This window comes from Naegleria gruberi, assembly GCF_000004985.1.
Source record: "Naegleria gruberi genomic scaffold NAEGRscaffold_44, whole genome shotgun sequence".
Taxonomy (NCBI): domain Eukaryota; phylum Heterolobosea; class Eutetramitea; order Acrasida; family Naegleriidae; genus Naegleria; species Naegleria gruberi.
In genome coordinates, this window is record NW_003163283.1 from 160,348 (window position 1) to 182,767 (window position 22,420).

The following is a 22,420-nucleotide window of genomic DNA, read 5'->3' on the forward strand; positions in this document are numbered from 1 at the left end:
ATATTTATTATTAACTAGTGTATTTCTTCTCTGAGATTGTGAGTAAAATTGTACAGTATTCTGTTTCATATCTTTACATCAGTTAGGTGTAGAAATGAATTTATTTTACAATTATCAGAAAGAATATATCTATTGGTTTTAGAAAATATTATAAACCTTATCTGATTTCTTTGCCTTTCTAGCGCATTCCAATCTCTTCTCTTCAGTCTTGACAATCTCCTGACAGAATGGTTTGTGAACTTTCCAATTGGATTTCATACACTCTACAGAACAATATCTTTCAATCTTGCATCCACCACAATAATGATTTGCTTTCTTTCCACAATTGGCACATTTAAAGTCGAATTTCAAACGACACTTTGCAGGATGAGACAGAATTGGATAGTTTGGCTTGAACAAGATAGCACCCTTAGTATTGAACAATGCATAAATAACTTGTTGAACGGAAACATCGACGAGACCTCTATCTGTTCTGGCTATTTCAAGCTTCTCTAAAGTGTCACGTTTTTCTTCTTCTGAAGTGTCAGGAGAGAAACCAAATTTTACAGGTTTTGGAAAGGTCATGCAACAAATCTTTTCAAAGTAAGCTTGTTGTTCCTTAATCCATTGAGCTGAAATAAATTGGTTGAAAATGATGAATATTTAGAATGTTAAACGACTTACCTTGAGCTGGGAAACATGGAATTCTTGAATTGATTGGTACATCTTGACACATCTCAGCAATAAGATTTGGAATTTGTGCAAATAACGAATCAACAAAAATAAATTGGATCATATTTAACCAATCTTGGAAATTCTCATTCTTGTGCAAAGTTGTTCCAAACTCAAAGGCCAACTTGATACTTTGCATTCGTGTAAAATTCTCCTTGTATATTTCAACAATTTTCTCTCTAAACACGTATCTCCTTTCTTTGGTTCCTTTCATTAAAGTGCTTTCCAATTGTTCTGGAATGTCTTCATATTCTGCATTGATCATTTCCCAGCCTTTCTGAACTATTACAAGATTATGCTTGAATAATTCCATTGCAATTTTGTCTTTGGAGTTATTCTCATAAGTTTTGGAACGCTTGGCTATTTCTTCTTGAATCATTTCTACTTTCTTTGATGAAATCTTCTTTTTGGCAAGTGATTGACTGGCATTGGCAGTTGTTTTTTCATGTTCTTTAGGAGAAAAAGCAGCTCTATACGAATCAAAAGTTGGATCCAAACGTTTTCTCATTTCATACGAGCCAGAAAAAATTATTTCATTATCAACTTGATGCATGAGAATCTTTTTGAGATAAACGAGAGTGAAAATAGTGCACATCTTGTCCTGAGTTTCGGTTAATCTTGTTCCCTCAATAACTTCTCCCTCAATTTCATGAAATTGAACTGATAATTGCTTTCTCAATATGAAATTGCTGAGAAGATTACAGACGAAACAAAGCTTGTGTTGAGGAGAAAGATTATCGTACATATTTCTGAAAACAGTGTTATGTGAAAAGAAGCCACTATATTCAACAAAGACTATTCACCAAGATGATTTACAACCTTATTCGAAACAAGTTTAAACTTACCTTCCTTTTCAGGATGAGAAACATTCAAATCTACAAAACGCTCCCAATCTCTAATAATTCGTGGAATCAACAATTTGAATAATTCACAATACTTTTCATACATTGGCAATCTCTCCAAAGGAAATGCTATAACTTTACTACACAATTCGTCCCAATCATACATTCCAGTCCTTTCGTATTTGGTTGTGTTGACATTTTTTTTTGGTTGTTTTTTCTTGAAACTAACTCTCAAAGGAGGAACATATTGGGCTAGGCTTGCGCGACAATATTGTAAACTAGGCTATTTTTTTCAAAGCCTTTGTTTTTCTGGGTTAGTTTCTATACAACAAGTTTAACAAGTTTGGTTGGTGGTTCGATTCCTGGCGCTGTTAACAATATTTTTTAATGATGATTTCCCATTGTTAATGAATAATTCTTATTGAGTATCTTATTTGTGGTTGTATACATTTCAAAGCTTACCAAAGGGGAAGTAATGAATGGCAATAGATTCCTTCCTGCCTCTCCCTTCTCCAACACTTTAAATCTCAAATTTTCCATGGCTAGACTTGCCAAAAATGGTTCATTGGTGTTAAATTTTCCCAATCTCAATGTCATGTAAATGCATTTCATGTTATATCGACAAGATTCCAATAAAAATTCTTCATCTATGAATGGTGCTTTTGCTGCAAGTCCCAATACATTCACGTTAATGTCATGCAGTTTCAATGTTTCTCTTACAATGTCCTTATCCAATTTGTCAGGACAATCAGGGAGAGTATATCCATCGTATTTGACAACTTGTAACATGAAGCTTTTATCAGCTTTCAATTCATCAGCAAGATAGTAGAAACAAAAATGTTTCGTTTTGGAAATTAGTTTGAGCATGAATTCCTTGTCTTTTGCTAGGTGTTTGAATTTTCTCGACTGTAATAAACTAGGTTGCTTTCTAATCATTAACTCAATGACATCAGGATCATCACTTAAACTACTATACTTGTCTAGGACAGAAATGGAATTACTGGCTGCTAGTAAAATTAAATCTCTTTCGTTTTTCAAACCTTTGGACGCGTGGAAAATGGATTGACCATCTTGTTGAACTGCAATTGAAACTACCTCTCTGTCATTCTTGAGTTCAGCAGAAACATGTTTGAGAATTTCAGGATTGAATTTTAAGGCTTTCATTACAAAAGTTTTGTCAGATTTCAATTCTGAAGTTTTGATAATGTCAGCACTTTCTCTGATAGCTTGAATCATGATATCTTGATCAGTTTTCAATTCGTTTCGTATGAGAGAGAAAACCTTATTTGGTTTGACAATTTTTAACAATCTCAAAACGAAACTCTTATTCTGTTTCAACTCGTGTGGAATCTTGTCGAGCATTTTAGGAAATCTAGAAATGGCAGCAATGGAAACATCATGATCTCTCTTCACTTCTTCAAAGGCCAATTCATAGGTATTATTGGAGGGATCACATTGTTGAATGGCATCCAGGAAGAACCTCTTATTCTTTTTCAAATCATCAGTTAAATATTTGAGAATTGTTGTCTTTTTCTCTGAAATGAGATATTGTAAAATGACTCTTCCATCAGTTTTGAATTTTTCAGGAACCTTTAAATGTAAATTATTGAGATTATATGCATTTCTGGTAAATTCCAAATCATTTTGCATTGTTTCCTCTATTATTGTTGAATATGGACAGCATCCATGTTTAAATCCTTCTAATATAATGTAGGGATCCTTCTTTAATTCTGGAGATAATCTATTGAATAGATCTTTTGCACTTTCCAAATTAGGAGACCTCTTTCCCATAATTTTAAAAGTAAAAAGTGCAAATTCTCTATCATTAAAGAACTGAGATGGTATATGTATGAAAAGTTCAGGTAAATGAGATGAACGTTCGACTGCTTGATAAATTACATCTCTATCATTTCTAAAAGTATCAGAAACTGACTCATAGATACAAACATTATTTCGAATACTATCCAAAATGAACTGTTTCTCCTTTAGAAAATGGTCTGGAATTCCAGCAAATAATTTTCCAAAACGCAACAAATGCAAAACCACATCCCTATCATTCTTCAACTCATCTGACAAGTACGGAAAACACTGTTCATGATGCACATTAGCAAGTACCAACTCCTTATTTGCTCTCCATTCCAGTGGTACTTTCGATATTGTTAAATCTCCCATGACCAAAGGTATTTTACAACCCCAATATTTTCTTCCCTTATTACGTCTGACTAGAATGTTGATGAGATGAGTGTCTTTCAAAATGACATGTCCAAAATGTTCAATCATGATTGAATACTCTTCCGAGCTGAATGTTTTAAATAGAAAGGAATCGAATTGAAATTTAGTTTTTAACAAATGGGAAGATGGTGTAGAGTCGAGTAGAATTTTCACACAAGCACCGGGAAGTGAATTTTCAAGTTTTGGCAGCATTATCAAGAGTTGACTCATCAGCAGCCAAGCTTCTTTTCATTTTTTTTCTAATATTTTCCAACGAAATTCACTAGAACTTGAAAATGTATACAGATAAATGGCGGGAAACTTAAACCACAAACAAATTGAAATTCCTCACCGGACAATTTTAATGTGCTTTTATCCTCATTTAACCTCCCTCAATTTCTCAACTTTAAAAAAAAATACATCCAACTAACAACCACGAAATCTTTGCCAATTTTTTAAAGAAAACGTGATTCGGAAGTTATTAGATTTACCTATTGCGATCATCAATATTAATATTAAAAAATGGATTTTCAAAAGGCTGCAACCAAGTTGAAGGAACGAGGCAATGAACACTTTAAAAAGAATGAATTATCGGAGGCTATTAAATGTTATCAACAAGCCTTTGAACATGATGAAGATGCCTTCTTTAAAACAAACTTGGCTCTTTGTTATATTAAATTAAAACAATATGAGAAGGCTACGGAGGAGTGTAAATCTGCAATCAAGTTGAATCCAAAGTTTGTAAAGGCTTATTTCTTGTTGGGAGAATGTCATTTGAATTGTTTGAATTATGAGCAAGCTGAGAGTGCTTATTTGAAAGCTGAAGTATTGGCTAAGGAATTACATAATACATCCAAATCTATATTGCTGAATATTTATAAAGGAGTCGATAGATCGAGAGCAAGGAGATATGAGAAACAAGAACAGGAGAGACAATCAGTAGTTGCAGAATTGAAAAAGTATGTCGAAAAGACGATGGACAATTATGAAAATATGGAATGGTCAAATCATCAACTGAAAGAGAAGAGTTTAATCTGAAAAAGTTTCAATTAGAGTCCTTCTTTGAACAGAATTTGCATCCACACAAGGAAACTGAAGTCCCAGATGTTTTGTGTTGTAAAATAACCTATACTATTATGAGAGATCCTGTCATTACAACATCAGGTATAACTTATGAACGATCTGCCATTGAGAAACATTTACGAGAGAATGGAACGTTCGATCCTGTAACTAGACAACCTTGTACAATATCACAACTTTATCCAAATTTAGCTGTTAAAGAAATGGTGGAATCTTGGATTGAGAAACATCCTTACACAATAACAGAAGATCACTACTATATAATGGATTAAAAAAGTATTTATATATTATCAGCTAATAACTATTGACCTTCAATAATGAGTCTCGATTTTAGAGAGCTCAAAATGGTGCTTATTATGGTAAATGATGGACGTTGTTTTGGATCAGAATTCCAACATTGTGTCATTAACTTGATGAACTCTCCAACAATATTTCTAAATCTTTCCTTGCATTGGTCTCGATCGAGTGGAACATCACTACTAGAAAAATCATACTCTTGCACATAGGAGCTCAAATAGGAATCCATTTCTGTATCATTGCTGAAGGGAATAACTGGTCGTTCTCCTTTTAGAACTCTTGGTAGCACTGTGAAGGGAGAAACTTCATTCTGTCTCGCTTGTGTAATCTTGGTGTTTTTTGTGTGAATGTATGGATTCTCCTCAAAGAATAATTCATACATGATGATCGCAAAACTGAAAACATCAATGGATGGAGCTAGGGTGGAACTTGTATGAGATAGTTCAGAATCTAAAAGTTCTGGAGCTATATAGAATAAAGTGCCCATTCCTGTTGTGGTGTTTGTTTGGTTATTACCATTCATTAGTCTACTCAATCCAAAATCGCAAACTTTTGCAGTATTATTCGAATCTAGAAGAATGTTTCCAGGTTTTAAATCTCTGTGAATAATTGGTGGTTTCAGACTGTGCAAATATTCCATTCCACATGCAACATCAATCAGAAGTGATAATTTAGAAATCAAGTCTAGAGAAATCTCACCCTTCCTACATTGACTTATTAAATTCTCAATACTTCCCTTCTCCAAATACTCAACCACAAGATAGTGTTTTTTCGGAGTGATTGAAATTCCATAAAACATTAAAACGTTTGGATGACGTAATTTGCACAATAGAGATGCCTCCTTTTCAATGTCATCTCTCAATGCATAATTTTCCACATCAACTCTTAAACATTTGATTGCAACAGTATTGTGATCCCAACGACCTTTAAAAACTACTCCAGATCCACCCTCTCCAATCTTCTTTTCTATAAACAGCTTATCCAATGTAATTATAAAAACAGCACCACTCTTTGAAGAACTATCATCACTATTTCTGAGATCTTCCTGTGCATCCACAATGTCATTTTCCAATAATCTCTTTTCAATGTCCTTTTCAGCACGTTCTCTACCCCTCCAATATCGAATAATTTTAGCTAATTTGTAAACTCCATATCCAACACCTGATAATATAATTAGCAAGCTACAAAATGCGAAAAAGGAAGCTACCACAGCAACGATAATGATGGACTCATAATTTGGCTTGACCTTACAGATAAATGATGATTCTGAACCATAAGTTGCTGGTGTTGATTCATAATCAACTGGACAAGGTATAATCTCCAATGGAATATCACTATTCGCATGAAAGAATGAGAGTGTGAGAGATGCCTTAATTGGTTGTGTGAATTGCCTCTCAGAAACTGTAATGAAAATTCCCTCCACCACTTCAGAAACTCGTGTCTGTTTGGGAATGGTTGCAGTGATCGAGTCAGTACTCACTGAATTAGAATACACTTCCCACATGTACTCTACTGAATTTCCAAAAGTGTCCTTGGATGTCGGTTTCAATGTAAATCTCTGTCCTGGAAAGAGAGTTACCACTCCATTCATTGGTTCAAAATCTCCACTCAATTTTCCATTAATTTCTTTAGAGACTTGCCAAGTGATTTGTCTAATTGAGGATCCTATATTTCCACCATAGTTTAGAGCACTATTTCCAGTAAAGTTGCTCTGCAGAAATTCTTTCTTGACAATTTTGTGGAAGAAAATTCCTCCACCAGAGTAGTCAGCTTGATTATCCGAAATTTCCACATCTTCCCAAAGGCAAGCTAGAGTATCATATTTCAGGTTGAATGAAATTGCTCCTCCTCTCAATGCTCTGTTCATATGGAATTTGGAGGAATAAATTGCAAACTTGGTATGGAAACCTGTTCCCGTAAAACTCAAAGCACCTCCATTTCCAAGACATTTCGTTGAGGAGCACATTAAACTGGATGTGATGTTTTCAGTGAGTACTGAATTATTTACAAAGAGTGTTTCATAGGATGAGAAATTGCCTGAACAGAGTATAGCACCACCACTATTTTTTGCTGTATTTGATCGAAATACTGATTCTCCAATTGCTATATTCGAATCTATTCCACTAATGGCTCCTCCTCCTGCTGATGAATAATTTTCAATAAACTCTGAAAGGAATACGATGATATCACTCCCATAGGATGAGAGAGCTCCACCAGTCTTACCATTTCTGTTTCTAATAAATTTCGAGGAGGTAACCAGAGTTTTGTGAGAGGAAAGTGAGCTGGACAATATAGCTCCTCCCAAGACAGATACGTTATCTGTGAAAGTAGATTCGACAATATAGGTTGCTACTACATTGCTCAACAGTAAAACTCCAGTAGAACCTCTATTATGGGCAAATATGCATCTTCTCACAATGACATTCCTCGAATTTCTAACAGTGACAATGCTTCCCTCTGTATTTTGACTTCCAACGAATTGACAATCTTGAAATTGGACCTCAATTGATTCTCCAATTGTTATAATATTTCCATTTGATTTGCCAAATATTGTGTGAGAAATTCTGACAACATTCGAGAAGAGAATATTCAAACTTCCATCATTAATTGTACTCGTTTTCGTATTAACCAAGCAACCAATCATCACAATCTCCTTAACTTCCTCTATAAATACCAATTTGTCAATATTTATAGTCCCATTGAGGAACCACATATTTGTGGCAGCCAATGTGAACTGATCTAGAAAGAAAGACAACTCAGACTCTGTAAATATCGAAATCTCTTCATATTTAAACTCAACTACAGGTCTCGAATCATCAAAATCATATCTAACCTTCTTAAATAATGAAAGATGAGCGTCAGTTTCAAATTGTCCACTAATTTTCGAATTTTGCACAATGACATAATTTCCAAGAAATTTCCCACCTTTTAGTGTGCAATTTTCAATAAATGCATTTCGATTCTGTTGTAATATTTGCAAATTGAAACCCTTGAATATTGTAACTGCCTTATCAAAGGTTTCTCCATAATCAATAAAATATGATTCACAATTAATTGTGGAATTGATCTTGCTTTCCAATTCGATGAATAGTTTGATATCACGCAATAAATTATTTGTGGTTAATTCTTGAATTTTCAAATTGTTTTGACAATTATTCGAAACTATATCCGATTCCACATTAATTTTCATGTAAATGATGGCACCGGGACGTTCCACAGATGGAACATTTCCTATTTGATATTCAATTTCATTCGTAAAATAATTAATTAATTCCTTCATTGATGAAAAACTAATTGTTGAATTTAAAGTGGACGAAACATTCGAAAAGGTATATTCGAAATCCAAAGATAAACAATTTACACTAAAAATTGATTCCTCCCGTTGTGTTTTACAAATTTCGTATTCCATCACTTTCGAATATTGTGCCATATTTAATAATCTCGTAACCTCTACTTCTGCATTCGAATAGCCTTTATCCGCCGATAGAAATGAAGGTAGTTTATAATTGGTATCAAATGGTGAAATGTAATCGGAAAGAGAATAATTAGAAATTGAAATTATATTCGAAGGTCCAATAACCACTAAAAGAAGCAAAATAAACACACTAGAAGGTGTCAGTGTTTCGTTTCTGTATATTGTAGTCATGATGACGGTATTTTTTTAGTCTATTCCTCTTCAAATGTCTGTTGATATTGGTATTTAATGACAGGTGTTGTGAGCTTTCTAATATTTTGCTATGATTTTTAATTATTAAAAAATTTATTTACAATTTGAAGGCAGCAGTCATGATGGATTCAATTTCCTTCAAATGGTCATACTTCAAACCAGTAGCTGGAGCAGAGGCAGCATTTCTACCAATATATTTGATAAGGTTATATCTGTTATCACCGTGGACAACAGTATTGATTGCCTTATTAAGTCTTGGAGCAACATAGGTCTTTGAAGAATATTAATAAAAACAAAATACTATGGAAATTATATACTTACATAGGCACCCATGTTTTCATGTTCTTCTTGAATCCAAGTCCAGTTAACAGTCTTCATCCATTCCTTGTCCCATTTGTCCATAACTTGATATAATTGTTCGAATGGGAATGGACTCAATTGTTCCAATCTGATAATCATAACTTCATTTTCCATATTCTTCTTGGCTCTTTCTTCAAACAAGTCATAGTAAATCTTACCACTACAGAAAAGAACCTTCTTAACCTTTGTGATATTAGCATGTTTGTAATCATCAGTCAAAACTCTTTGGAAGATGGTTCCTTCATCGAATTCAGACAAATTGCTGACACATTCCTTCTTCTTCAAGAGAGTCTTTGGTGAGAAGACAACGAGTGGTTTTCTGAACTTTCTCTTCATTTGTCTTCTGAGAACGTGGAAGTAATTAGCAGGTGTAGTACAATTGACAACACACATATTAACTCTCTTTTGAACAAGTTCGTCAGTGTTAATATCACTGTCACATAATTGGAGGAATCTTTCAATTCTACCACTTGAATGTTCTGGACCAGCTCCATCATAACCATGTGGTAAGAGAAGAGTCATACCACTGCATAAACACCATTTGTCTTCACCAGAATTGATGAAAGTATCAATGATGATTTGAGCACCATTAAAAAAGTCACCAAATTGCATTTCATTGACAGAGAAATTGTTTGGATTATCAATAGTATAACCATATTCAAAGCCCATAACAGCAAATTCAGAAAGTGGAGATTGAGCCAATTCAAATCTTCCTCTAGCACCTGGAATGGCATCCAAAAGTGGGAGAACTCTCTTTTCTGATTCTTGATCTACAAATTCCAAGTGTCTTTGATTGAAAGTACCTCTGATAACATCTTGACCACTCAATCTGACAGTATAACCTTCATCCAAGAGGGAACCAAAGGCCATAACTTCAGCAGTTGCCCAATCAACATTAACATCCTTATTATCCTTTTGGAGAGCTTGTAATCTTGAACCAATGTGATGCTTTTCCAAATGCTTGTGAACATTAAATCCTTCAGGAATCTTGACACTGAAAATGGCAATTTCCTTCAGTCTATCAATATTGTAACCAGTCATTGGAAGAGAAAGCTTTGAAAAGTCAGAAGCTTGAATAATATTATGCCAATCTCCGAGGAAATAACGCTTTTCTGGCTTGTATCCTTCAACTGCCTTGAATTCAGCATCCAAATATTGATTACATTTATCCTTGATTTGTTGAACTTCTTCAGTAGTGACAATATTCTTACCAATCAAATCTTCAGTGTAGGTAGCTGGGAATGTTGGCTTCTTTCTAATAACTTGGTACATCTTTGGTTGAGTGAATGCAGGTTCATCCAATTCATTGTGACCATGTCTTCTATAACCAACCAATTCAACAATAATATCCTTAGCGAACTTATTTCTGTATTTAGCAGAAATGCTCATAACCTTCTTAACAGCTTCAACATCTTCAGCATTGACAGCAAGAATTGGACAACCAACCATTTTACCAACATCTCCTGAATATCTTGTACTTCTGGAAAGAGTTGGAGAGGTTGTGAAACCAATTTGATTGTTCAAAATAATGTGAATAGTACCACCAGTTCTGAAAAGTGGCAATCTAGATAAGGTAAATGTTTCAGCAACGATACCTTGACCAGCAAATGAAGCATCACCATGCATTAAGATACAAGCAGCATTAGAACCATGACTTTGCTTGGCACGAGTCTTACCAAGAGCAACAGGATTGATAGCTTCAAGGTGAGATGGATTATTCAAGAGATGGAGTTGCACCTTCTTATTATGATAATCAAGTTCAGTACTAACACCAAGGTGAGACAAGACATCACCAGTGGCAACCAATTCCTCAGGGAATTCACTATATCCCTTAACCTTATGGAAGAGAGCTCTAGTTGGGAAATTCAATAAACCAGTCAAGAGATTTAATCTACCTCTGTGTGGCATACCCAAAATAATATCGGAAATATCACTATTGGCCAATTCTTCAAAAACAACATCCATAGCATAAATCATTGATTCACAACCTTCCAAACCATATCTCTTAACAGATGGGAACTTTTTAGCCATGAAATGATCAAAAGCTTCACTTTCAACCATTAAAGACATGGCTCTCTTTTGTTCTTCATTGGTCATGTGATCGGCTTGCAATGATTCCAATTGTTTAGATAACCACATTTGTTCCTTTGTAGTTTCCAAGTGAGAGAATTGAGCAGCAATATTTCCACAATAAACATCTCTCAAGTGATCAACAATTTCAGGAATGGTTGCTTGTTTCTTTGGTATGGTCTTTTCACCAATATGAACAATACCATCAATATCAACTGGTGTAGTTCCCAATGATTCTATATCCTTTAAATGATAAACTCCGGGATTTAATTCAATAGTTGTTCCTCTTTTTTGTTATCAGTATGATGATGATGATGATTTTTAATATTAAATAATAATAATAATATTAAACAATAGTAATATTATTGTAAATATTAATATTTTGATCAAAATAATTGTCATCAAATATGATTAAATAATATCAAAACAACCTACTTTTTAGGAACATTCAATCCGAGAGGATCAATATTAGCTTCCAAATGTCCATAATTTCTATAGGCTCTCACCATTGAATGAACTCTACACAACAATTCATCCTTACTCACAGCAGAGGAGGAAGCATAACATCTCATGGCAGTTGCAATAAATTCCTGTTGGAGAAGTTGATGAGAAGTTGAGTGTTGGAAAGTAGAAGAGGAGGAAAACTTCAAGCCGCTACCTGTTGTTGCTTGCTTAACAGCTTTCGAGGTGGTGCTGCGGGCAGCGTGTCTGTACATTTTTTTTCTTGTTGTGTGCTGGATAATTATCTCAACGATCTCGTTGTGTGAGCGGAGATGTTTTGTTCGGACCTTGAGTTTACAAAATAATTGTCATGAGCATAAAAAGTATTCACAGTGAATGTGTAACGGTAAAGTGAAAGGTCCTTTTTTAAAGTTGAGGATATCGGAGCAAAATATTTTACTGTGTTGTTAAAAAGTTGTTGAATCCTCAAGTCGGGTAAGTTTGTGATGAGAAGAAAATTTTAATGGCAAGGTTGAGTATGTACCAATTCAATCAATTTCATGTGGGTGCTAATCTTCAATGCACTCCATCAAGAAAGTATCCTCTTCTCAAATTGCTTGTGGTTTAGGGAAGGGAGTATTTCAACTTGATCTGCAGGATATTGTTATACCATTCGACGTATAGAGAAATGCAATATGTTCCTTTGGTGAGTCTTCTTCTAACATTATTGATTTCATTCTTTAATTTAGCATTGTATATTAAGGAATAAATATATCTCAATCCAGATCATCAATAGTAGGTCCAATACTATTGGTTCCCATAATTGGAATTGTATCTGAAGCCATTTGAAGCAATAATTCTTCAATTTCCTCAGGTTTGAGTGGTACTGGTCGAGAGGGAATGAAAGAATCCTCTGTGCCATAAGTTGGACTTCTGGCAGACACTGTCATATTCAAATTCAGGGAAAAGAAGAGTTCGAAAATGAGTTCAACCTCAAAATGAGCATCTTGATAATTGTCGGGAATGTCCAATCTTAAAGTCCCAATCTTTTCACAATCTTTCACGAATTTTCTGTTCCCCTCATAAATGTCAATGCTTATAAATTTCTCATTTCCGGTTAATGGTATTGAAATAGTTTGAGTTTTCGAATAAGGCACTGATGTTCTAGGAACAATAACTATCATTTCACCATTTTCGTTTGAAATTCCATAATTACAGCATGTATTATCGTTCATTAGTATATTTGGGTCATTACTAATATAGCTTTCAATACAGCCACCAAGTTCAATAGGACATTCTATCCAATCGCATATTTCTGCTTCTGGTTGTTCTGTAGAAATCAATTTTCTAATCATTTCTTTTAACTTGGGAATTCTAGTTGATTTCCCACACACGATAATGTATTCAAAAGTCTCCTTATTCATGAATTCAAGTATTTCTACAATAAGTCTATTGATAACGTCTAGAGTCAATTCTTCAAATAAGCTTTTGCTAAATTCTGGAATATTTAAATCAATGTTATTGTAAAATTTAGGAATATGTAAATGCCAGGAATCATGATCTGATAACTTGGCTTTAACTTCTTCGCAAGCTCTTCTCAATTTGATCATGGAGAGTGGATTTTCCTGGATTGAATATTTGCTTTCCCGTTTAAATAGGTCATCACAATATTCCATCATTTTCAAAGTGATGGCTTCTCCTCCCAATTCATCATTCCTATAAAATCGTTCCTTAAATATTTGCCCTTCATCAATAGAAAATGCACCTATTTTCAAAGATTGACCTACATCCAAATACAGAGCTTTCTTGTCATTCATTGATGGAAAGAAAAGATTATAAGCAATTAATGAAAGTCTTGATTCTGAATAAACATTCATTACATTATAGCCCCATTCACTAACTTTCTTTCTAATTAATTGATAAACTGCATAGGGAAAGTAATCTGGAACTGCTATTGCCAATCGATTTTTCATATTTGCACAATTTCGTTCCAACATTGTTTTCATAATTTTCAAATATAAATCTAGAGGTGAAACAGTGATGCCATTGCCTATTTCAATTTCAATTTCTTCTTCTCTACTGTTCATGAACTGCAAAGCACGATATGGGGAATATATGTGGTTATCATCTCGTTGCTGCTTTCCATTAATTATTAAATTTGCAATATTGGTTACTAGTCGATGAGGATTCAAATCATCATCACTTGGTTGAATTTCTCTTCCAATTTTTTCATCATCAAATTCATCCGACAACGACAACGATAGCAAGATTATTGCTTCATCTTCTTCGAGCAATTTATAATCAAAGAGTCGGAATCTGTTCCGAGATGATTCCTTCAAAGTAGAACTGACCAGTGTTGCATGTGAATTGCCAACATGCAAACAGCATGGTGCATTCATTTTTTTGTTTAATGTTTACAAAATATTGACCAATATTAAAGGTAAAAATGAAATATTTAATTTGATTAGTTCACACAGTAATACTTTACCGCACCACTAGAAAATGAATACATTGAATAAGTTTCCCAAGTTGTTTCTTGAGCATTGTATCAAAATTTGGGGAATCACTAATTTTAAGTTCAGAAATGCTTCTGTTTTGAGCATAGCTTATCAATGCCTGTAATGTCATATTGCTCAACTTGTTAGATTTAATGTGGAGAGTTGAAATTTTTGGTTCAAAGTTCAAATAATCAATTATTCCTGAATCAGAAACACCACAATTATTAGCTTCCAATTTAATTATGGATAGAGGGCTCAATAAAGATAAACCAGTATCTCCAATACTTGGATTGTTAGAAATATTCAATTCTTTCAACTGATTCATCTTTGAAATGACATCACAACATTTATACGAAACATAATTATGACTAATGTCTAGATGGATAAGATTCCTAAATTCACTTCTGAATAATTCAATAACTGATTCATCTCCAATATCATTTGATCCAACGTGTAAATATTCCAACTCATTACAATTACTCAAATATTTCAATCCATTTCCAATTTTGTTATTATTTAACATTAAATATTTCAGTAATTTTAAATTTCCAAAGTTTCTCAAACCCTCTTCACCAATTAAACTTTCTTTCAAAGATAAATTTTCAAGTTTGACATTTTCTGATAGATAATTAGCTCCAACATCTCCAACTTGATTACTTGACAAGTTTAATATTTTGAGTTGAGAAAGTTTATAAAAATATTTCAAACCTTGCCCACCAATTAAATTATTCGAAAGATTAAGTTCTGTTAAATTAGAAAGTGAGCACAAATTAATTGCTCCTTCATTTCCAATCCTATTATTCTGTAAATTCAAACTTTTCATATTTTCCAAATATGGAAAATTACAAGCAGTTATTAAATTGTTATCCAAATGGAGCTCCTCAAGCTTCTTCAATGTTGAAAGGTCTTTAACTGCTTCCTCTTTAATTCTTCCCTTGGAAATGAAATGAAATTTCTTTAAATTTCCAAGTGGAGAAATAAATTTCATCTCTTCTTCAAATAAATTGTTTCTAAATGTTAAACAAAATAGATCAGTAATGGATTCCAATTTCCGAATATGTTCAAAAATTGATTTCTCTATAAAAGTGTTACAAATTCCAAAGTTCTTTAACTTGTTGGCGAATTTGCTTTCGAATATTGAAATGTATGATTTTGAATTCAATTGACCATGCAGAAATAACCTCTCCAATGGCCAATCCAATTGATCAAATAATAAATCTTCAACTTGTACATTTACGCGCTCTGGTGACCATGTTTTAATGAAGAGCGTTTTAATCTTGGACTTGGTTTCGAATAGTAATCGAATACTATTAATATTCATTTTCACTAATTGCACATTTTCCAATGTCTTCAATTTGGAAAATTCAACAATTACATCATTACTGCAATTAGACAGTTTCAATGACTTTAAATTGGTCAACTTGGAAATAAACTCTATATTCGAATCTAAATATTCGCTCGGATGGCATTCTAAATGAGTTATTTTGTGTAATTCATCGGAATGTTTCGTTAAAATAATTTCTAAATGTTTACTTTCTTCAGAAAATTGCATTGGAAAGTAAAATGTTGGAGTTGATTTGTAATTTTCATTCCAATTTTTACAAACTAATCTTACAGTATTTAAAATCCATGTATATTCGAAATTGGAAAGAATTTGATCGAATATTATTTCGGAGGGAATTACACCAAACTCTCCTTTCATCATTTTTTTAACTCGAATATTTTGCAACTTTCTGTTTTGCTCTCTTCCGTATTACTGTTATTAGATTGAATATTCCTCTGAATTAATTGATGATTTTCAAAATCTTGTCTGTTTCGTTTTTGCTCATTTTTACATCTTGAACATTGATGATTTAATTATGATGTTTATACAACTTGATTTGCTTGTTTGAGTTTTTCAATTTCTTGTTTGAGAAGTTCATTTTCATTTCTGAGTGTGGATATTTCATTACTCAAGAGTAAGTTTTCTTGTTTTAGGGTTGTGTTTTGTTGAATAATATCATAATAGTTGATTAATTGTTGAATATTGAGAAGATCATCCAGTTCCTTGTGAATATTTTCAGAATAATCATTAATTTCACCACGGAGATATTTTGTTAAATTGTCGATAATAATCTTGTAAGTAAAGCAGTCCAATCTTTTACGAGGATCTCTTTGAATCATGGTGATGAGACATCTGGTAAGTATTTCATTCACACCCCAAGATTTGTTAATCTGCTTATCAATGGTCATTCTTATGGCATGGTGCACTCTCATTTCTCCCTCAGCTGTTACAACAGCGCTGTGAAAATATAATCCCTCCTCTGAACTAAAATATGTGAAATTCGAATCAAATTGTGAAATGTCAGTACCTCCAATAAATTGTTTGCTTACTTTCAACAAACAATCAGTCAATAATTCCAAAAATATACATCCTAATGAAAAGATATCTGATGCTGTTGAAATCTCCCTCTTGTTTTGAATTAATTTCTCCTGATATTCATGAACTAAATGTTGTTCGTTGGATTTTTCATAGGTTGAATCTGAAACCTCTGGAGCCATATAAGTATACTTTCCCACATTGATTGTAATTGATTTTCCTACTTCAATAACTCTCGATTGATCAAAATCAATAATCTTAAACTTGTCACCAATTTTTAAAATATTATTAGGATCCAAATCTCTATTATAATTATAATAATAATAAATATTAAAATAATTACCTATGTGCAATGTTTTGATTGTGAACTGATTGGACTGCCTGAAGGATTTTTGCAAACATTTCCAGTACCTCAATCATTTTATCCTTTTCCAAGGATGTTCCAACTCCGCTGCTATGGTTTCTTTCTATAATATTTCTTAAAGTTTCTTCACCCAACTCCATGATGGAAAATAAATGTTTCGTCTTAATCTTATCTTGACCATATTCCAGAATACCACATTCAAAACAATTAATCTTTCCATCAATTTGTCTCTTTAAGAATTCAATTTTAGCATCCATCTTTTTCATGTCATACTCTGGTTGGAATTTAATCTTTACAGCAACAAAAACTTCTCTACGTTTATCAAAAGCTTTGAATACTACACCCTCACCTCCAAATCCTAAAGAAGAAATCAACTCGTAATTTTTAACTTTCTTCTGCGTAGTAAAAATTTGGAACGACGAAATGACCTTCTTACTGTCACCTGTTGTTTTCATATACTCGCTTATCAGCATTTTCCAATCCCAGTTTGGATTTTCATGTTTCAAAATTCGCTTAATAAGAAATACAATTCCAGGGTGTTCCTTTTTCGAATAGTGGTGATAGGGAAAATCGTCGACTATCGTCTTTAGAGCTTCCTTAAAGTGTTTTTTACCAACAGGATGTTTAGGTGACTTGGATTCTATATGTTGTTCCAACTTTATGCAAAATAAGTGGTAATCCAAATCCGCAATTGTTTCAGTTTCAATTTTCAAACTACTTTCGTTCAGTTTCTTCAAAATCATCAGCATGGCAAATGTTTGCACAAATTTCACACTATAGGTAAATGAAGAAAATATTCCTTTTGAAATAATTTCAGGTTTCTTATCTTGAAAAAGAAAAGGAATCAATCCACTCTCATCCAAAGTCTCCTCCTTAAATGCATTCATTACTGTTTTTAAATTTCCGTGGAATATAATCAATTTATCTGCCTTACAAGGATTTCCCTTTGGCAAATATTTGAAAACTCTATAATTCAAAGCTACAGCCTCCAACACAACTTGTCGATCAGTCTTTAATTCCTCAGAAGCAAACATGAATGAGAAAGGCTCATGTTGAATGGCCATAAACACAACTTCCTTATCCCTTCTCAATTCTTCAGAGGCACTTTTGAAAGCAATTCTATCACTCTTCAAAGCTAACATGACAATTTCCCTATCATTTCGAAATTCATCTGAAATGTCCTGAATAGCACCAGGAGCACTCTGAATGGCTGCCATGACAACTTCCCTGTCCTTCTTCAATTCATCCCCGACCAAAAACAACTCCGAAGCTGCTGCATTATTTTGATTATCCTCTTTTTCATGATTTTGTTGTGAATGATGATGCTGATGATTTTTAAAAGCAGGTGCCGATGAAGAATTCTCATCAATTCGTTTTTTAGTCAAAGCCGCCAAAACTACTTGTTTATCGTGGCGCCATTTTTCTGAAATTAATTTCAATGAAAAATCAAATTTTACAGCTGCGTATTGTAGTATGAAATTTCTATCCAATTCTTCCCGCGCTTTTTCAGAGCTTATCTGCAAGACTTGAGCTGATTTACTCTTTTCCAAGGCTTGGAGAAGAAAGTCACGATCATTCCGAAGTTCGTCTGGTAGTTTGGCATAATTATATGAGGTTGGATTTTGGATAATATCTTTCAGGTAGCGTTCTCTACCTGGAGCCATTTTTTTTAAAGTGAAATTTGACAGTAATGATGCTATTCAAATCTGAATTAGGTCAGAATTTAATGTATTATTTAATTTCTTTTTAGTAAACAAAATGAAATTAGATCCAATACACGTTTTTCAATCTTGCCATCACTCAAATCACTTGGGCTATCGAAATGAGTGAGATTTTCCAATACTTGAGGAATGAATTTGGTCTCTGTTAAAATAATCTTTACAAATTCTTATAGTTATCATTTGGAATATTGTAATCGGTTGGTGTGTTCAATGAGCAAACAAATGGAAGAGAGTTGCTTGTTAACAATTCATTTCGCATTGTTTGGAAGGATGAATATTCAAAACATTCTGGAAATTGGGGAAGACAGCATCCTCTCTTATCGTTGGTCAATACAACCATTCCTTTTTTAGCCAATTCAATACCAATCTCATAGAAAGGGTTACAGTAATTCAATTTATACACTTTCTGTTTAGTATTTGGAAAGGCTAAAAAGGTTCATTTGTTTCCTTCCTTCCCGTGTTCACTGCTGTTGGATGGTTTTAATGTAATATTTCAATATCAAAGAGGGGATGGCCTGCCACAATGTCCTTGTTTTGAATCAGTCTTTTCATGTTTTGTCGCATCCATTGAGTTCTCTTACTGTTTTCCAATCGTACCATAAAGAAAATATTGGAGGAGAAGGAGCTGGTGAAGATTCGCCATACCATTTGAGAAGTTGTAATTGGTGGTTTTGGTAATTGGAGAGGCGTAAATTTGTTAATTGCGCTGATATTGCTGATAGAGCACAATTCTCCAGCACTGTTGGAACCAGCTCCTAAGAATTCTCCATCAACTGTTTGGAGAATCGAAAAGTGCCATCCACAAAAGATGTCCTTGATCTTCTTTGGCAATTCGATCAAGACTGGTAATGGATGATGGTCTACCTCACTCTCACTTCCACATTGTCTATAGGAATTGTATCCAAATGCCCAACAATTTCCGCTTTCGCAAAGACAAATAGTATGAAGAGCTCCCAAAGCTACCTTAATAACCTTTTCTCCAGTCTTGGCCATTGGTTCATGTAGGGTAAATGCCAAAATATTATCGGCATGTCCAATACCTTGTTGACAAAAAACTCCCCAACCAGTGACATATAATTTACCAAATTTGGTAACCACCAGAGTTCTGTAATAAGCTGCATAGACATCCAGAATTGAATCTCCTCTTTCTAATGGAATATGTGGTTGGTAGGTTTCAAAAGTAGCAGTTGAGGCCATATTTCCACTCCCACAAGCCCCATAAGTATCGTATTGACTTGCTGCAAATAATTCCCCATCCTCTGAAAGAGCCATCAAATGGCTGAGACCACTAGTTATATATTTAATTCTAGCCAATTCATTCTTTTTCTTAAATTCCAATAGTGTCCAATTATCTGAGGATGATAACTTGAAAACTAATCCCATTTTAGTTAATATACATAAATGAGTTGAGAGAACACAGACTTGTTGAATACCAAACACATATCCCTCCTGTTGACTCATGAGGTCTTCCTCTCCTTTTTTCACTTCTTCCAAATTCAATTCCACAACCATTCCATCATTAGTATTCACCTTTGTATCAGAATATGACAAACATATAAAAGTTGGTACTTTTGAAGCGTCATGAGTTTCAGAATTTGCTGAAGTAAAAACCCTTCCTTTTGAAGTGAGAAAACAACTTGATGATTCACCACACGATATATCCTGAATAAATTCATCATCATAATCCATTGTGGCACCATAAACATTTTCATAATCATTATAACGTTGTGGTTTTACACCTCTCATCTTGTAGATCAAACATGAACATGGAAGAACCCTCTTTACATAGCCTCCATATTCCTGTGATCCAGATCCACTACTACTTGTTACTTCTTCCATCGGAATTCCAAGAGAAATATTTTTATTTCCTGATCCATATAATAATGTTGTTCTACATGGTCGATAAATAGATTCGCGATCAGTTTCATTCAACAGGGTTTTAATATGATGCTGATAAAAATTGGTGTGATAGTTGGACATTTTTTTAAAATGAAAAAAAGTAACTTTGGCGGATTTTGTAAGGAAAATAATTGGCGCCAAAATAAATCGCTCAACTGGATTTATAAAAAATGAAAAGAACAACTACACAGGAATCTTCGGAAGAAGCACTCTCAGAGCAATCATCATCCAAAAAGCTAAAACTTGATCAAAATTGTCAGCTTGGTCTTTATTCCTTGCACTCAGATATCAAACTTTACATTTTAGAATTTATTCAATTTTTTCTTTCTCGTCACTTGATAGTTTCTGAATTTGATGAGCATTCGTTAGAGCTTGAACATGTTGATGTTTCATCGAAGGAGAAATTGTGGGAACATACCAAGGTGATGGCTAGGAGACAATTGTTAAAGTTAATGTTTGGTTATTTCGTGGATGAAAGTAGACGAATTCATCTCCTATTCAAGCATGTGAATTTTTGTGCAAGTGGTATTTTTCATCAACATGAGTTGTTCACAGAGTTGAGATTTAGAGATTTGAAATCAATTGAGTATTCGAGAAATTACTTGTTTTCAAGTAAATATTTTGATTTTAAAGAGTATTTGCCGAGATTGGAAGCTGTTTGGGGATTAAATATTGAAGTAGAAGAGGATGCAAAGAGTTTTCTTGCTCATGATTTGAGTAGAATGAAATCTGTTTCTTTTGGTTACCTCGAGAAAGATGTTTGTGTACCAGAATCTATTGGATTTGAAACTTTCTTTTCCAAATTGACCAATCTTACCACTCTCGAACTGTCTTGTGGTTATATTGATGAAGAGTTTGTTTTTGCCCTGATGAAAAGCGTAAAACATTTGAGAAAGGCCACATTCACAGAGGCCACCTTGAACAATGATGCCTTACAAATGTTATTGGAACAAGCAGAGTTTTTGGAGGAGTTGGATGTTAGCATGCCAAATGATTCCTTCGATCTTGATTATATATTTGATAGAGTCAAGAGGCCACTCAAGCTTACTAAACTTTTTGCTGAGAGTAATGATGTTACAGAAAAATTCTTTGTAAATATTGTAAAGGCAGCAAAATACCTTGGTAATTTGAAAGTTTTATCAATCTCACCTTATATGATCAATGATGAAGAACTTTGGAAAAATTTATTTAATAGCTTCCCTCAATTGACTGAGCTGGAACTAAGCGATCAAACTTTAACAGAGTCAATCATGTCACATATTCATGTATTGAAAGAATTACGCTCTCTGAAATCGAATTTAGAAACCACCAAAGGTCTTGAACTTCTTCTCCATTTCAAGTCACTCACTCTCTCATGCTTGACTAGAGAAACTAATTTGGATTTCTCCAAGCTGAACCATTTGGAATTTCTTGCCATTGATGCCTTGTACAATACCATATTGGACAATTTCGATAAGGATGAAAGCTTACCAAAGTTAAAGAGAGTCAAACTTTACCTTATTAATGATGTTGAACGCACTATTGATGAAGTTAAACAAATTGCAGAAAAAAGGCCTGAAATTAGATTTTCCTTGATATTGCATGAAGGTGTAACTCCAGTCGATATCTTTGAGAGAATTCTTTCCTGTAAAGGAATTGATGAATTGGATAGTTTTAATGCAAAAATTCCAGATGCCATTGAAACTAACTCCACCCTTAAATCCTTAACTATACTTAACGCGAAATCATTAGCTAATTTGGAACTTTTACAAAACAACAAGACTTTGGAAGTATTGAATCTCTATTCAGCGGATATTTTTGAAGGTGAATATGTGAGTGAAATTTGTAATTTATTCCGTAACTCACAAGCTGAGCATATTTCACTTATTGATCCATCTATTGTTGGTGAACCATAAATTAA

The 22,420-nt window shown here is 33.6% G+C and overlaps 9 protein-coding genes across 9 annotated transcripts; 1 reads left to right on the forward strand and 8 right to left on the reverse strand.

Annotated features, from left to right (window-relative positions):
* Positions 1 to 138: 138 nt before the first annotated feature.
* On the reverse strand, positions 139 to 1,719 carry NAEGRDRAFT_71092 (uncharacterized protein; the record flags this gene model as incomplete). The annotated part of the gene is made up of 3 exons (XM_002673779.1): positions 139 to 611; positions 664 to 1,506; positions 1,557 to 1,719. The coding sequence occupies 3 exons, from the start codon at positions 1,717 to 1,719 to the stop codon at positions 139 to 141; spliced, it is 1,479 nt and encodes a 492-aa protein (XP_002673825.1).
* Positions 1,720 to 1,937: 218 nt separating this feature from the next.
* NAEGRDRAFT_71093 (uncharacterized protein) lies at positions 1,938 to 3,833 on the reverse strand (the record flags this gene model as incomplete). The annotated part of the gene is made up of 1 exon (XM_002673780.1): positions 1,938 to 3,833. One exon carries the CDS (start codon positions 3,831 to 3,833, stop codon positions 1,938 to 1,940), a length of 1,896 nt encoding a protein of 631 aa, XP_002673826.1.
* A 1,276-nt stretch (positions 3,834 to 5,109) lies between these two features.
* Positions 5,110 to 8,787, reverse strand: NAEGRDRAFT_80827 (uncharacterized protein; the record flags this gene model as incomplete). The annotated part of the gene is made up of 1 exon (XM_002673781.1): positions 5,110 to 8,787. One exon carries the CDS (start codon positions 8,785 to 8,787, stop codon positions 5,146 to 5,148), a length of 3,642 nt encoding a protein of 1,213 aa, XP_002673827.1. The 3' UTR covers positions 5,110 to 5,145.
* A 100-nt stretch (positions 8,788 to 8,887) lies between these two features.
* On the reverse strand, positions 8,888 to 11,959 carry NAEGRDRAFT_80828 (oxoglutarate dehydrogenase). Its single transcript, XM_002673782.1, has 3 exons — positions 11,674 to 11,959; positions 9,130 to 11,524; positions 8,888 to 9,079 (listed from the first exon to the last, which is right to left on the reverse strand). The coding sequence occupies exons 1-3, from the start codon at positions 11,952 to 11,954 to the stop codon at positions 8,906 to 8,908; spliced, it is 2,850 nt and encodes a 949-aa protein (XP_002673828.1). The 5' UTR covers positions 11,955 to 11,959; the 3' UTR covers positions 8,888 to 8,905.
* Positions 11,960 to 12,455: 496 nt separating this feature from the next.
* NAEGRDRAFT_71097 (uncharacterized protein) lies at positions 12,456 to 14,078 on the reverse strand (the record flags this gene model as incomplete). Its single annotated transcript, XM_002673783.1, has 1 exon — positions 12,456 to 14,078. One exon carries the CDS (start codon positions 14,076 to 14,078, stop codon positions 12,456 to 12,458), a length of 1,623 nt encoding a protein of 540 aa, XP_002673829.1.
* An 85-nt stretch (positions 14,079 to 14,163) lies between these two features.
* NAEGRDRAFT_71098 (uncharacterized protein) lies at positions 14,164 to 15,882 on the reverse strand (the record flags this gene model as incomplete). The annotated part of the gene is made up of 1 exon (XM_002673784.1): positions 14,164 to 15,882. One exon carries the CDS (start codon positions 15,880 to 15,882, stop codon positions 14,164 to 14,166), a length of 1,719 nt encoding a protein of 572 aa, XP_002673830.1.
* Positions 15,883 to 16,027: 145 nt separating this feature from the next.
* On the reverse strand, positions 16,028 to 18,564 carry NAEGRDRAFT_80829 (protein kinase; the record flags this gene model as incomplete). The annotated part of the gene is made up of 2 exons (XM_002673785.1): positions 16,028 to 16,839; positions 16,880 to 18,564. The coding sequence occupies 2 exons, from the start codon at positions 18,562 to 18,564 to the stop codon at positions 16,044 to 16,046; spliced, it is 2,481 nt and encodes an 826-aa protein (XP_002673831.1). The 3' UTR covers positions 16,028 to 16,043.
* A 54-nt stretch (positions 18,565 to 18,618) lies between these two features.
* NAEGRDRAFT_80830 (uncharacterized protein) lies at positions 18,619 to 20,601 on the reverse strand (the record flags this gene model as incomplete). Its single annotated transcript, XM_002673786.1, has 1 exon — positions 18,619 to 20,601. The coding sequence occupies one exon, from the start codon at positions 20,599 to 20,601 to the stop codon at positions 19,102 to 19,104; it is 1,500 nt and encodes a 499-aa protein (XP_002673832.1). The 3' UTR covers positions 18,619 to 19,101.
* An 89-nt stretch (positions 20,602 to 20,690) lies between these two features.
* On the forward strand, positions 20,691 to 22,415 carry NAEGRDRAFT_71101 (uncharacterized protein; the record flags this gene model as incomplete). Its single annotated transcript, XM_002673711.1, has 1 exon — positions 20,691 to 22,415. One exon carries the CDS (start codon positions 20,691 to 20,693, stop codon positions 22,413 to 22,415), a length of 1,725 nt encoding a protein of 574 aa, XP_002673757.1.
* Between the last annotated feature and the right edge of the window lie 5 nt (positions 22,416 to 22,420).